The sequence below is a fragment of the Physella acuta genome, unplaced genomic scaffold, assembly GCF_028476545.2.
Source record: "Physella acuta isolate Inbredline_101_S28 unplaced genomic scaffold, ASM2847654v3 ptg000527l, whole genome shotgun sequence".
Lineage (NCBI taxonomy): Eukaryota > Metazoa > Mollusca > Gastropoda > Physidae > Physella > Physella acuta.
Genome location: NW_026732046.1, coordinates 286,435 through 302,809, shown reverse-complemented (window position 1 = coordinate 302,809; position 16,375 = coordinate 286,435). Strand labels below are relative to the sequence as shown.

At 39.6% G+C, this 16,375-nt stretch overlaps 2 protein-coding genes across 4 annotated transcripts in view; both read right to left on the bottom strand.

Moving 5' to 3' along the window:
- Nucleotides 1–16,375, bottom strand: part of LOC131945149 (uncharacterized) — a 58,394-nt gene that overhangs the window by 5,671 nt on the left and 36,348 nt on the right. The window lies entirely within an intron of this gene.
- LOC131945152 (uncharacterized) lies at nt 1,526–5,068 on the bottom strand. 2 transcript variants are annotated; one of them, XM_059306169.1, is made up of 4 exons: nt 4,882–5,068; nt 3,394–3,451; nt 2,979–3,038; nt 1,526–2,536 (listed from the first exon to the last, which is right to left on the bottom strand). In XM_059306169.1, the coding sequence occupies exons 2-4, from the start codon at nt 3,434–3,436 to the stop codon at nt 1,632–1,634; spliced, it is 1,008 nt and encodes a 335-aa protein (XP_059162152.1). In that variant the 5' UTR covers nt 3,437–3,451; nt 4,882–5,068; the 3' UTR covers nt 1,526–1,631. The 2 variants fall into 2 exon arrangements, with proteins under 2 accessions (XP_059162152.1, XP_059162153.1); XM_059306170.1 differs by lacking the exon at nt 3,394–3,451.

Sequence of the window (16,375 nt, the reverse complement as noted above, 5' to 3'; positions counted from 1 at the left end):
TACCCCCATGACCCCACCATCTACACACCAATAGGCCAGCGCCCAACAAACACAACAAACATTAGAATAAACACTTCCGATGAAGTATAGAAATCTCCCCCCCCCCTCTTACCCCGTCACCCGTATTCAACACACATACATTTAACAAACCAAAACATTCTCCCCCACTTAGGACACGCTTCACTGCCTCGTAGTCTTTTTTCTACATTTTATTTTACTTTAATCACTTTTACTATTTACCCTTTTGAATTGTGTAGGCCTACACATCAAACCTAGTATCACCACGTATATGCAATAATGTAAATATCCACAATCTCATGCATTAATACGTAAATTTTGTTGTCGTAGTTCTCTTGCCTGGCCACCCCTACCCCGTACTAAATAATCACACTGCCTTTAACATTGGCACAAATCACTGAACCTGAACCGTCACATACTGCCCACACACATGTATTGCCTCTCTCCTGATTTTGTGGGTATGTGCTATATATATAGGCCTATATATATATAGGCCTATATATATATAGGCATATATATATATATATATATATATATATATATATATATATATATATATATATATATATATATATATATATATACAAAATTTTGTCTGTTCCCGCACGTTATCGTTTAGTAGAGCTCAGAAGAAAGCCCGACCATAGCCCAGGACGCCCCTGATTCAATTTAAAGAATGACGATAATTGTACGTCTTTTCCATATTATATCGCACTCTTTAAAACGAACGTATGCGCCATAGCTTAGAGGATATCCCTGGTAGCCAAATCGCACCCTGCCGGGGCGTGGGCGATCGAGCAGACTTCAGTTTAGTTAAAGACTATAACGCCCTATTGTATCCATAGCCTAACACACTTTTGAAACTGACGTAGGTGCCATAGCGCTCACGGGATAGCCCGGGGCGCCAAAAACATCCCGAGGAGTATTCTCAACAACTTCACATAGTTTCAGGGCAATCGGATGAATGGTATAGTATTGCATAAAAGACAAATAAAGTCTGATGAAATATATTAGGAGGGTTGTCATTTATGCATTACTACACCTTTCATCTTGTCTCCATGAAACTTTGGGAAGTTGTTTACAATACTCCTTGAAAGGCTTATGCGGAAAGAACATGTCAAATTCGCAGGGTTTGCGACCCGTTAGAGCGCAATTCGATTCTTCTCTTATATACTGCATAGAAAAATAAAAGTCAGTTGCGGCTTCACACCGTTCATCTGATACAATGCAATATTTGTTAACAATGTATAGTTCGTAGTTTCTCTCAGGTGAGGTTGTCTTATTTTTAGCAGCTGGGGCTGTGTCTTAAATTTTATTTGAATATCATTTCCAAAAGAGGCGGCACTATGAAGAATAATATATATTAATAACTACCAGGTTAAATAAAATAACAGAACAGAATATATATTTCTGCAATGCATATTTATTTAGAATTTTGGTTATGTTTTTATAACGTCTAACAAACTTAACAATGTCTTTATTTTCTTTCACGTCTAGAATACAAAGCTAATGAGACATTAAACTCTTGACACATACACGTTTATTAAAGGAAATCGTCCGTTTGTTTGTTAACATTGTGTAGGCGAGAAAAAGCATTAACAGTTACAGACAGATTAAGTCCAACCATTCCCGCTATAATTTCCTTCGGAGTTTGATCCACTGTGGGGATGTCGCCACCTTACATACCCCGGCATGTAGACACACGCTCCACTGGAGCCTGGACATGTACATGTTGTGTACATGTACTTGTACCAGCCATCGTCCCTTACATGTTTCTGTGTCCATTGTCCTACAGAGACTTTTTTAGGACAGCCATGAGGATGTGACACAATAACGGTCAACTTGTCCACATCAACAAATTTAGTGTATTTTTCACTAACTTTTTCCCAAAGATCATCAAAGTTCCGATAAGCCTTGTCAAGTTGATCAACTAACTCAAAGTCACATGACACACATGAAAACAAACACCAGTCTCCCTCAACGTCTGCCTTCCTCACCTTCCAGCCATCAAGACTGACCCCGGGACATTTATTGTCATCAAAACCTACAACACACCTGGTCTGTCTCGCCTCACTGTCATCAAACACCACGTGTGTGGCTGTCCTCAAATGGACCTCCCCCCACACTTTGCTGGGTGTGTCCGAGTGTTGACACTTGCCACATGGACAAGTGCCCTTGTTGTCACTCACTGTGTACTTGTCCACTTGATACACCCTTCCTGTCCCTGTCCTCAACACGTCACTTCCTCTGGTGTTATAAAAGGGATATTGGCCACAAAACAAATTAGTACGTCTTGGTCTAACCGGACTGGTGTACTTGACCTTTACCAGGACCGTTAGGGCAGACAAAGCTTTGATTACCTCCAACATGATGACGTCATGGTAACGTGAGGGGAGATGATCCAAGTTAAAATCATTAACAGGTATAAAGTTGACATGACCTGGATTCTTCTTACAGCTGGTATATCGCTTAGGTAAATCAGCTTCACCTCCATAGCAGATCTCGGCTTCATGATGTCCTGGAGATTCAACGTCTTTTTAACAAAATGTTCTTAAATATTTTCATATATTGTTTAGCAAAAAATTGTTTTCATTTTGTCAATTTGATTATAACTTCTTATATATATATATATATATATATATATATATATATATATATATATATATATATATATATATATATATATATATATATATATATCAATGCTAGGACAAGTTAATTAAGCTCATTTGTTTCTATAATAAATAATGAATCAACTATATATATATAATTGTCAAAATGTATGACACACAGGCCTAACATTATATCAGTTGTATTTCATAGGTCAATAGAACCATGGATTAGCTACAGACTCAACACGTGTACCAGCTGTAAAATAAATCTTTGAAAATCACATCAGCAATAATCTGTTCAACCACTCTTACGTGTTATAGAAATGTTTCGACCAAGCAGAAACTCACCTGGAATAAAACCTGCTTTAGTTTTCATTTTGTCTAACTGGCATTTTCTATTAGTTCCATCTAAAAAAATAATATTTTTTTATTGTTAGTGATAGATTTAATAAAAAGAATTACCCATGAATAAATCGATTACCTAAATGTAGGGCATCTGCGAAGTTATAGATACTTACAGGCGCTTGAGTGGAACCCCCAGGGAACGCGAAAGAGAGAGAGCTCAAGACAGACCTGGAGGCGGAGTCTTCTTGAAGAACTGAAGCCAACAGGGATGTCTTGGGAGATGTCAAAATTAATAGCCGGGGACCGGACAAAAGGGAAGGGTATGGTGGAGGCCCTATGTCCCACGAGGAGCAAAGATGACTGGGTCAAGTTAGTCACACACATTCTCTTTGAAATAGATATATAGTTTTACCTTCACCTGCTAACTGAAGTTCTCTTCCCTTTCCTCTTCTATTTTCCATTGCCAATAATTTTGCCTGCAAAAAAATATTTCAATTCTAGTAATACACAAGTTGACCTGTTTAGATACGTGTGAGTATTTTATTAAAAACTGCACAGATGATTCACTGATTCTAATCTCGGTTAAGATAGAGTATATCCAGTACAGGCTCTAGATCTAAATCTATTTTATATATTAAATTGATTCAGCATTCATAAGTTAATGACATTAATAATCGAAATTCAATAAATAGTAGGCCTAATTAAATAATAAAGCTAAATAATATATGGAATGTAGTATCTGCTCTAGTATAGGCATCGGGCTTTTGTGGGTATAGATCTAAATCTGTAACAAATACTATCCAGACTCAAGTTTTTATTTCTACACCTCTAGTACTAAAAACTATTTCAAGTATATATAAATCTACAGATCTACTCCACTCCCCTTGCTATGCCTCTGTATGCATCTGTTTCTAGTTTAAACTAATGGCGTCAAGGCTACGTATGTTCAACAAGGTTGTTACATTCTATGGAAATATTTCAGACAATATTGTCAATAGCTGTGTGTCTACTAGACCAATTTTTAGGGTGAGGCGTGGCTGACATAGTGAGTTGATAAGGCTTGCATGCTTTTGTTACCGTTGGTTACAGAATGCGAAAGGTACAGTCAAGGTAAACAAAAAGAAATATAACCAACACTGTCACAATTGACGACTTGGACTCACACAAAATGTATGCACCAAGAGTATAATTTTAAGTTGTTGTTTTTTTCAATGACGTTAATCACTTTCATTTATAAATGTTTTCTTTAACATGTTGAAATAAACATTGATAAAGAGTAAGTTTATTTTACTACACCTTTTACCAAGCCTCACAAACAACTCTATTTCCCACACACACAGCAAGCCCCACACACACAGCAAGCCCCACACACCACCTATGCCCCACACAACACTAGAACCCCCGCAACCCGTGACTCAGTCTACCGGAAAGCGACAACTGGTGCATTTCAACTGTTTTATTCATCGCTGTGGAAGTATTTTGGTGTGTAGTGGGTCAACACAGAAACACGAGTGTGTTGCATTAGTTGCTGTGTTAAACACAGCGCCGAGCCAGTACACATTCTATGCACATAAACAAGTTCTATTTTTATTTCCACACGTATTATCAACACAAAAACAAATATAGCTGATATCTTCATCTTCTCTTTACTACACTTTTTCCTCCATCTAGATTTCGTTGCTGGTTAGCAATATTGATTTTTGCAATCATTGTAGTACACTTAAACAAAAAAATTGAGCAACCATATAATGTGCTGATGTTAAGCCAGTCTTCATATCTGTCAAAAGTACCCATGAATTGTCGTTAAAATAATAAGCTAATGGTGGATTTCGTCACGCTTGCCCTGATTACAAAAAATATTGTATTTTAGTGCACGCTAATTGTAACTAAACAAAAAAGCACATACTCCCTTTTCACAGTTTAAGATTTTCTCTGAAGCAACAAATGTGTCACGTTAATTTCCACGTGAAATATATCGTGATAGTTAGTAAACAAGCTGATGGTGACCTGACATCAAAACGTCTTGTAGTGTACAAGGAACTGACGAGAATTTCGTTTCCCTCGCACGGCTGTCGGAAACTTATTAAGATATGTGCGGGTCGATCAATGGTACTAAAACACGACGTCATTGCGGAAAAATCCGCTGTTCCATAAGTTGTCTTTATTAAAGGACACATTAGTACACAACTATTACATTCGTGTTTTAAATAAAGATCTGTAAGGCTTTTTAATTGGTTAGGGCGTTTACAATACCGATTTTATCCCATTCGGACGAGGGAGGTAAAAATCGTCAAAAAAAAAACGTTACGTAATATAATGTCTCCAATAACAAAATCAAATCAAACATTAGAAACTTTTCGTTGTACACAATGGCTGGATCACTGGGCGCGTCATAGTTTTACAATAGTTTTACGTTTTGGTTATAAGCAGGCTACAATAGTTTTACGTTTTGGTTATAAGCAGGCTACAATAGTTTTACGTTTTGGTTACAAGCATGCTACAATAATTTTACGTTTTGGTTATAAGCATGCTACAATAGTGTTAATTGTTTGACATATAGTCGACAAAGTTGTCAAGTGTTGGTAATCTAAATTAGTGTCAAGTGTTAAATACAGGTATGCTACTAAGTCTTTATCACGTATCAGCAAGTTATGTGCCATATGTCCAGTTGACTTTCTCAGAAGGGTTGCTGTCCACAACCCACGAGCCCCATTACCGTGGTCAGTGGCTTAGCTAGGGTTTTCGGGCCCCTATGCAAAAATTATAAGTGGGCACCCTTTGTTAGCCTTTAGGCTACAATGGAGTTAAACGAAGAAATCATCTGCTACTTATGATGGAGAATTTAAAAAAATAATATAAATATTCTGTACATTTTATATTTTATACGTCCGGATTGTGTATTTATACTATATTAGTATGTAGTTTTGTAAAAAATATTAAAGGCTTAAATAAGTTAATTTGTTTTTTAAAGTAAACAAACACAGTAGCGCCACAAGGAGGGGGCAGAGGTGCGCTCTACATCGGATGAAAACATTTAGGCATGACAATTTGACAAGACATTATAAAATTTACTGTCAAAACTATGTTGTATCCAGCTAAAGCAGGGGTCTCCAAACTACGGCCCGCGGGCCGGAAGCGGCCCGCGAGGTCATTTCATCCGGCCCGCGACGATCTTTTTGTCCACTGAAAAAATGTTTGTTGGAGATGGCTGAGGAGCTTTGCCCAGAAAATTTAAAAAATTTGAAAATGTAGCTCAGTAAGATTGCTAATTTGGCGAGAAAATTCTGAGCAGAGTATCTAATAAAAGAAATAGGTGACTTCCTGAAAGTAATGGCAAGTCACAGCCATTATTGTCTGATGAAGAGTGGGTATAGAAATTCGCCTCTGCTGCAGACATAACTAGTAGTTTTAATTTTCTGATCCTAAAACGGCAAGAGAGGGAAATCTAGTTTCTGAACTATACACCCACCTAAAGGCCTTTAAATACAAACTTGTCATGTTTTTGGAACAAGTACAGGCCAACAAATTGATGCACTTTCAGCAGTACAAGGTCTTTACGGCTGAAGTTCCTTACGTCATTTACATACGAGATCATTAAAGACCTCCAGCTGCAGTTTCAGTAGCGGTTCTCTGACTTGGATTTAAAGGCAGAAGAAGAGAGACTGATTTTGAAGCAAATGTGGCCAGTTGCAAAGATGAACTGCAGCTGGAGGTCATTGAATTGCAAGAAAATAACTTCCTTAGAGACACGTTCAATGAAGGGCGGATGGGTTTTCTTAGGTTTTTGCACAAGGAAGACGTTCCTAATATTAACACTTTTGGATCAAAGTACATTTCAAATTTTGGAACAAACAGTTTTAAAAACGAAATAAGTTAAGAACAATTCGAGAGCAAACGTGGACCGTGGGTGGGGGGTGGACAATTTTCTGTGGGGGGGGGGAAGGGGGCCCCACCCTGAAGAGATGCCTTAAAGAAACTCTGGCCGCCGAACTGATATTTGATACTTAATGCTGCCCTCGGGCTGAAAAGTTTGGAGACCCCTGAGCTAAAGTAATAAAAGATTAGTGAGTGAGGATTAACACCCCTCCGAAAATCCAAACTTGTTGGGAACTATGGGGTGACACCTTTAGTAAACACGTAGGGTAATACCAGACCTTGTGTCGCTACTAACCGAACAAATTCATTTTGAAAAATTGCTCATGATTTATTTAGATCTGTTTTTTTTTTCATGCTTTTAATTTTGTAAAATAATTAATAAGTTCATTGAGATCTACTTTAGCTGCTTCTATATGTTCGATTCTGAGAATGGCCAAGCTATTGACCCAATGGGCATGTCTAAAATGTATTTCATAACAAATAACATCATCGTAATGAGCAAATAATGAGAACCATCATAGACATCAAAATCTTCTTCCCGATCCGTGAAATGTTAAAGAATGTTTATACTAACTAGCGTACCGGTCCGTGTTGCTGCGATCTAGTCATAAAACAATGTGTAAGGGTTTCATCAACGCGTTACCAATTATGTACCATTAGTCGTGTGACCTTGTCTTCTAAAACTGCTATATTTTTTCGGAACTTTATTGCGGGGGCGCGGGTTGGTCCACACTACCGCTCAGACGCCCCTGTGCGTGCTGTATGAGAGCATTGAGTGTACGTTAATCATCTTCCGTAAATGTGAGGTTAAATACGTTTCAGAGACCGCCTAGGTGTCAGGGGCGTCGTGGGAGTGACTGGTTACACTACCGTATGTAGCCAGGTGCAACCTCTGTCCCTTGTGGAATACTTGTGTGATTGGTGTCAATGAACGCCGAGGGCGTCGAAAGCCGCCCCTGTTGCAGTTTGACTGTTGAAACAAGTAGTACCCCTGACTCTGCCGGGCATCTAATTAACGGATCTCGTGCACTCAGGAAGCCGCAGGGTAACACGGGAGCCCAACCGTTTCTACTGCAAATGCGCTAGAGGACACCCTTATTCGAGTTAGTAATTAAATTTAGTATCCCGACATATCCTTAGTGTATGGTTCTCATTAAAACAAATATAGGCGACCGGCGGGGTGCCTGCTGATGCGCCCGTGCAATTTGACCGCTGAATCGAGTAGTAACGCTGACCCGCTGCGCCGGACACCCAATCAACGGACCCCAGGGTCAGAGATGGCGGCTGCGAAACTGTGGGTAGCAAACCGCACCGCTTTACTGCCGGGGCTCCACCCTCAGAAATATAATAAAAATTTTATGGCAGAAACCTCCGCAAAAGTCAGAGTTTCTTTTAGGAAAATTGTCTGGGAAAAAACACTTCCTTTGGCGTATTCTCAACGATTTCCCAAAGTTTCTTGGCGTTTGGATAAAAACCAAAAACGTATCGTGTTAATAGCGCCATATTGATTAAAGACTAATTAGATTAATTAGATCAACAAGTGAAATGTGATTACGGTAAAGATATAGTGATATTATTAAGGATGGGCCCTGTTCGACCCCCCCCCCCCCCGTTTTAATTTTTTTTAAGTGAAAAGGGCCCCTAAATGCCTTGGGCCCCTATACCTGGTTTACGCTAGCTTTACGGCAGCTACGCCACTGAAAGAGCTGTGCACGCTAAACACTTTTTAGATTAGAAAAAGTTCCTCACTCCGGGGAGGAAAAAGTCTGAAAGAAACACTGGTGCTTAGCCACTACCCGAAGAATTGCACGCAAACCACTTTTTAGATTAGACACATTAATTAGGCGGTAATTTTATTATAGAGTATCGATGAAGACATTTCTTTTGAGTTGGGGGGGGGGGAGCTTAAACGTTCTTTAACGAGGGTGGGGCTTCGCAAACCACTTAGATTAGACAAAATTGCCTTTTTATTCAATGTTTACTCGAGAATCAATGACGTCATATTACTGTGCGCACTCTCCGGCTTGATATTATTTTCTGGTCTATGCTAATTGTGACGTCATATTTCGTTTTCGTTTCACTGTGAAAGGTTTTAAATTGCTTGTGTTTTCTCTAGAGCGTTCTTGTGAGATACATAGATACATAGATACACAGACAGCGAAACTATTATATAGAATACTATGTCGCATCCAGCTAAAGTAATAAAAGATTAGTGAGAGAGGGTTAACACCCCTACAAAAATGCAAACTTGTTGGGAACTCTGGGGTGACACTTTTAGTAAACACGTAGGAAAATACCCGACCTTGTGACGCCACTAACCAAACAAATTTATTTTCAAAAATCGCTCATGATTTATTTAGATCTTTTTTTTCATGCTTTTAATTTTGTAAAATGATTTATAAGTTCATTGAGATCTACTTTAGCTGCTTCTATATGATCGATTCTGAGAATGGCTAGGCTATTGACCCAATGGGCATATCTAAAATGTATTTCACAACAAATAACATCATCGTAATGAGCAAATAATGAGAACCATCTTAGACATCAAAATCTCCTTCCCCATCCGTGAAATGTTAAAGAATGTTTATACTAAGTAGCGTACCCGTCCGCGTTGCTGCGATCTAGTCACAAAACAATGTGTAAGGGTTTCATCAACGCGTTACCAATTATGTATCTTTAGTCGTGTGACCTTGTTTTCTAAAACTGATATATGTTTAGTTAAAATGTAAGCAACGCCACTGCTATTTTTTTCGGAACTTAATTGCGGGGGCGCGGGTTGGTCCACACTACCGCTGAGACGCCCCTGTTCGTGCTGTATGAGAGCATTGTGTGTAAGTTAATCATCTTCCGTTATTGTGAGGTTAAATACGTTTCGGAGACCGCCTAGGTGTCAGGGGCGTCGTGGGAGTGACTGGTTAAACTATCGTATGTAGCCAAATGCAACCTCTGTCCCTTGTGGAATACTTGTGTGATTGGTGTCATTGTACGCCGCCCCTGTTGTAGTGTGACTGTTGAAACAAGTAGTACCCCTGACTCTGCCGGGCATCTAATTAACAGATCTCGTGCACTCAGGAAGCCGCAGGGTAACATGAGAGCCCAACCGTTACTACTGCTGATGCGCTAGAGGAAACCCCTTATTCGATTTAGTAATTAATTTTAGTATCCCGACATATTCCTGGTGTATGGCGCTCATTACAACGAATATAGGTGACCGGCGGGGTGCCGGCTGATGCGCGCGTGCAATTTGACCGCTGAATCGAGTAGTAACGCTGATCCGCTGCGCCGGACACCCAATCAACGGACCCCAGGTGCAAAGATGGCGGCTGGAAAACTCTTGGTGGCAAACCTACCGCCTTACTGCCGGGGCGCCACCCTCAGAAATATAATAAAAATTTTATGGCAGAAACCTTCCCAAAAGTCAGAGTTTCTTTCAGGAAAAATGTCTGGGGAAAAAACACTTCCTTTGTCGTATTCTCAACGATTTCCCAAACGTTCTTTGCGATTGGATAAAAACCAAAAACGTATAGTGTTAATAGCGCCATATTGATTAAAGATTGATTAGATCAACAAGTGAAATCTCATTAAGGTAATGATATAGTGATATTATTAATGATGGGACCTGTTCGACCCCCCCCCCCCACACACACACGCACACACTGAATCCCACTACTTTTAAAGTAAGAAAGGACTGGGGGCCTTTTGGAAATTTTAACGGAATTTTCATTTAATGTTTAAAATTATTTATATAAAAGAAATATTAAAATTCCAACGTAAAAAGTTTTAACTTTTTTTTAAGAATGAAAAGGGCCCCTAATGCCTTCGGCTCCTATGCCTGGTTTACGCTAGCTTCACGGTAGCTACGCCACTTGTGACCTACTTAGGTCTTATTTTTTTTTAATAATTTAGTTTTTGACTTATGTAATCGACACTTGGGAGGTCCAGTGGTTAAGATCCCGCGCGCTCACGGCGGCGGCTGTGGTTCGATTTCCCGCTGAGGATCTATGACCGACCCAGGGTGGTCTAGTGGTATGGATTCCGCGCGTTCATGGCGGCAGCGGTACGGATTCCGCGCGCTCATGACGGCGGCAGGGAAGCGATTCCCCCGCATAGGATCCAGGTGACTATTGACTATAGAATAGTCCATGACTGTGAAGGTGGACAGTCCATGATTATGGGGTCTCACCATGCCCGAATGTGCTTCTCTGGCGACTGTTCAGACCAGACATTCTTAGGCAGCAGTCTTATCATGCTCAGGCAGCCTTTTACAAGAGATCTCGAGAGAGAGAGTTCCATGTGTGTGACGCCATATTGTGTTACATAGTTTATAGCGGCAATTTTCCCCTATTATTGGTGACTCTAGTGTCATTCAGTGTTTTCAGTAATTTTCCTTAAGCTGTGTTCATTATCCAGTGCCATATATGTGATATTTGTAATCTAGACTAGTGATTTTTCATTAACTGTAAGTTGGGTTTTGGTTTATTTCGTACTCTTAGATTCTATATTATTTTGTATAGACCTAGTGTCACTTTTTATTCCTGTACTCATATTAAAAGGTTGTTGACAGATTAAAGTTGTTGTGAGTCACAGGACTTCAGCGTGTCATTTCCCCTAGATTTTATTCACGATCCCACGTTGAGTTTGGTTTTTGTGTTCTGACACTCTTTAGTAGTTGCCATCTGTCATTAGCCATCTCAAAACGAACCCTGGGCATTTGCTAGCTCTGCGACTGACAGAATAGCGTTCGTAATACACTATCTGTGGTCCAAACTCGGGTTCTTTGTGTTTTGTCAAAAGGGGTTTGACAGTTTTTTGGTCATTTAGTTTTTTGTTTTGTTTTTTTGTCTGTGAAAAATTGAGTGTTACTTACTGTATAATAATCACTGTTGTGTTTAATAAAACCACTAGTCTCTCAAGGTGAAAAAAGAAAATTGTTTTGTTGGTCAGATTTTGGGCCCCCTAAATGACATGCCCCCCCTCCTGTGGTCTGGCAGTATGGCAGTTTCGCCCCAGAAGTAGTATTGTTTGTGTGAACAAAAAAAAAGAATAAATTTAAATAACGCGGTACGATAATATTTATTAAACGTGTGTAAAACTATCCAAGCTAAAGTATTGAAAGATAGCATATTTGGGATTCTTTAACAACTTTAATGACATTAATACCAATACATTTTTAATGATTAAAAAAATTAAATAAAAAATGGCAATTAAATTTTAATTTGCCAAACCAATATGACTTTTTAAAATAACATAATGGAATCATAGATAATTTTGGATTCTTACAAACATTTAATGACATCAATTTAAGTAACTGGTCAACAGTCACAAAAAATTACACGAAATAAAGATTGTAAAGCATAATGCACAAATAAAATTATTTAGGTCTTCGCCAGATCAGTAAGACTCTAAATGATAACGTAAAGTAATATATTTATTGCGAACATATCTATATAATTAAATAATTAAAAACCACATAAAGAAATGTTTAAATATTAAATCGTATTAAGCCAAATACGCTCTAAAATATATTCTGCTCTCCGCGGAATAATAACTGAATGATAATGAGGGAGGAATTCGCTGTAAGATTAATACATTGTGTCATCACTTACAATATCAGAACTATAATTTCCTTCAGAGTTTGACCCTGAGTGAACCCAGAAGTCCGCCAATGCAGGTCGATATACCGGCATGTACACAAGCGCTCCACTGGAGCCTGGACATGTACATGTTGTGTACGTGTGCCTGACGTATATGTCCTCATCGTCATCATCAAAATAATCACTTTCAATTTCATCATCATAAACAACATCAACATTGACAGCTTCATCACAATCAGGACCTTGATTATCAACTCTGACACTCCTATCAGTTATGTTTGTCCGACGTCCCACAGAGACCTGTTTAGAGAGTCCATGAGGATGTGACACTATAACGATCAAATCGTTGCAGCCGAAAGGATTTCTAAACGTATGTTCTACTTTTCTACTTAAATCATCGAAGAGCCGACACATCTTGTCCAGTTCGTCAACTAACTCTAAGTCACATGACACACATGAAAACCAACACATATCTAACTCTTCGTCTGCCACTTTCACCTTCGAGCCATCAAGACTGACCACTGGACTTTTGTTGTCATCAAAACTTAAAACACACTTGGTCTGTCTCGCCTCACTGTCATCAAACACCACGTGTGTGGCTGTCTCCACTCTAATCTCCCCCCACACTTTGCTGGGTGTGTCCGAGTGTTGACACTTGCCACATGGACAAGTGCCCTTGTCACTTTCTGTGTACTTGTTCACACGATATACCCTCCCCGTCCCAACCCTCAATACTTTACTTCCTCTGGTGTTATAAAATGGATACTGACCACTGAAGCATGGAACAGACTTTGGTCTCTTTAGACTGGTGTACTTGACCTTTACCAGGACCGTTAGGGCAGACAAAGTTTTGATTACATCCAGCAGCGTGTCGTTACGGTAACGTGAGGGGAGATGATCCAAGTTAAAATCATTAACGGGAATAAATTTTTTATGACCTGGATTCTTCTTACAGCTGGTATAGTGCTTATTTAGGTCAGCTTCACCTCCATAGCAGATCTCGGCTTCATGATGTCCTGGAGAGGTACAAGGGGAGTGAAGGGACGTGTAAAGTTATGGTTGATAATGTTATATTTTCTTATTCAAATGTTTAGAAAATATGTGAATAGAAAAAAAAACCACATCTCATATGAATTTTGTTTCGAGCAGTAACTCTTATATAACATTTAAAAGGAATATGTCCAGCACGCCCCCTACCCCCTCACACACTCACCAACAATGCTGGTTCCGACATTCTACCCCTTATAACTCAGTTTTGTGCAATAACAAACCCCACCTCTATACCCAAATATTTGTATATAGCGCGTAGACATTCCCTACGGGACCAATTGCAAACATCAAATTTTGTTTTGTAGTATCACCTTTTGGTTACGTTTGATCAGTTGCCTACCTGGAATAAATTTTCTACAACGGTCTCCACAAGGCTCCATTTGTGCACGTCTTTACCTGCCCAGAGTAGAAGAAAAGAATGAGTTATGAACCACGCTGCCCCGTTGACTCCGACTCAGTATTGTCGGTCAGACGTGTTTTAATTTAAAGTTTTATCGTAAAGACAACATACGTTAGTATTGGAGAATCGACTTCCGCATTCCCACTTATGGAAAATGAGCTTCGGCTTCCGTATTCCCACTTTTGGAAAATGTGCTTTCTCAAAGCGACCAAGATCGGGCGTCTTCTCGGCCAACCAACGGTGCCGGGTCTAAGACCGTGACCAACCCGACGTCCTCACAGAACGGTTGAATCAATGGTATCGATGGACGGGTATACACGGCAGGTATGTGATCAATACAGCTTAGACCTAGCGCTTGCTGGGAAAACTTTGTTCATGTACAACATTCACGGCCCCAATAACCAGTCTCAATCACCACCTGCAGTCACCAATGAGCAACATTAAGAACAAAGGGATTTCCACAGAGGCTCACATACCTAATTATTCTGTGGAGCACGCATGTGGCCACAGACATCTAAAGACATAGAAGGCTACATACATTGCCCTATCTCTCTAGGCCATCACAGACATTGGTCCCTATCGTGAGGCTACATGCTACTAGTCCATCTAAATCTCAGCTTTTAGAGTGTAGCTCGGATTGTTTTGGACTTAAGTTTGTCATGGTTTTCCGTGGGGCACATATTGTAGGGGTCAATTTTTGAACGAGTCACAACTTGTAATGTACACAAATTGTAATGTACACAGCAGCAAGCGGATATCGACAGCTGACGTTGGTGCGCGTGTTTATCGATTGCTTCATGGTTCGATTATGGACGAATCCTAGTGTGTAGTGGGTCAACACTCAGACATTGGTGTGTTGTATCAGTTGCTGTGTCAAGCACAACGACGTGCCACTACACATTTCACAATTAAACAAGTGATCTATTTTAAAACATGTTTTAAGCAACATTAAACATGGAAATTCGGATATTCTTTTTTTTACCCCGACTTCTTTTAGATCCTTCCAGAATATCGATTTTATCGATTGCTTAAAGATCTGCACTTCATCAGTCAAAACATTTTTTTAAACTAGCCAGGTGTCCACATGTCAATCATTTGTCCAAGAATTTCTCTTGTTATAAGCCGCAAGCGCTTGATGTTTTCATTGTAGCATTTAGTAATTATAAGTAGTATTTCATAATACAAAAAATAAGAGCACAAACTCACGAATGACTGACAAATACTGCAGCAAAAGTGAGTCACTCTGTCTTGCTATTTGCTGCGTGAAATAAATTTGGTGACTTTTAAAATATTACTAGAATACCCGTCATCCGTTGGATAACTGTGGGTTTCGGGGGTCATCCATAAAAAGACATCACGTCTGTCACTCAGAGGCATAGCGAGACTTCCCGGCGCCCGGGGACAAACTTTTCGATTTTAACCCCCCCCCCCCCCAAGATTTCGATTTTCAACCCCCCCCCCCCCTCAAACTTTTGATGTGCACCCCCCCCCCCCCCCACTCAAACTTTCGATTTGAACCCCCTTCAACCTTTCAATTTATTTTTCCAAACCATTTTGGCGCCCCAACATATGTCCCCCCGCCCCCCTCCACCTCTCCCCGCCTCCCCTTCCCCCCCCCCCCCGCCTCCCCTCCCGCCCCCCCTCCTCGCTACGCTACTGCAGTGTCGCTTATCGTTACAAAAAACAGACCCCACATTCAAAAATATGTTTATCTTTTAAAAACACCGAAAACACCGATTTCGGACTATCCCTTCATATACTGACGTCACATGTGACCTACTCAACTCTACTTCACCAGCCCAGTGTCCCGCCAAGTCTCAGACAACATGTTTTTATCGTTTAAAAAACGATTCCAGCCGAGCATGTCTCTGACCACACTATCCTTTCATATGCTTAGGACAAAGAAACAGATGAACTCAACTTCACCTGCCCTGTATCCTGCCAAGTTCAGATAGGCAACTTTACCATATACATCTAAAAAAAAAAATTGAAAAAAAATATCATTGACATATTGGTCTAGAACCTGTGCCGCCCGCATGAGAGCGGACTACGCTACCAACTTAGCTATTTACTCGTGACGTCACAAATGAATTTTTATACTATACTTTTGAGTCTCCGCGCATAGATCTAGATCTAAGTCTAGTAGTAGAATCTAGATCTAGTAACTTTCAAATTAAATTTAATCTTAAATTAGCCAAACAAAGATTTATATAAAATAATTAAGGCCTGAAATAGATTCTAGATGTATTAAGGCCTGAAATAGATTCTAGATGTAGAATTTACATTAAGTCTAGATCTAGAATTTACATTGTGTCTAGTGACCTAGATCTAGGCTAGATCTAGATCTAGGCTAGATTCATAACTTTCCTTCGACAGCTGATCTTTAGATCTAGAGAAATTTATTGTAAAACTAAATGAAAAAAGACAGTTTAAAATTGATATAAGTGTTGGAACGTAATAAATACAGCAAACGGACGTAT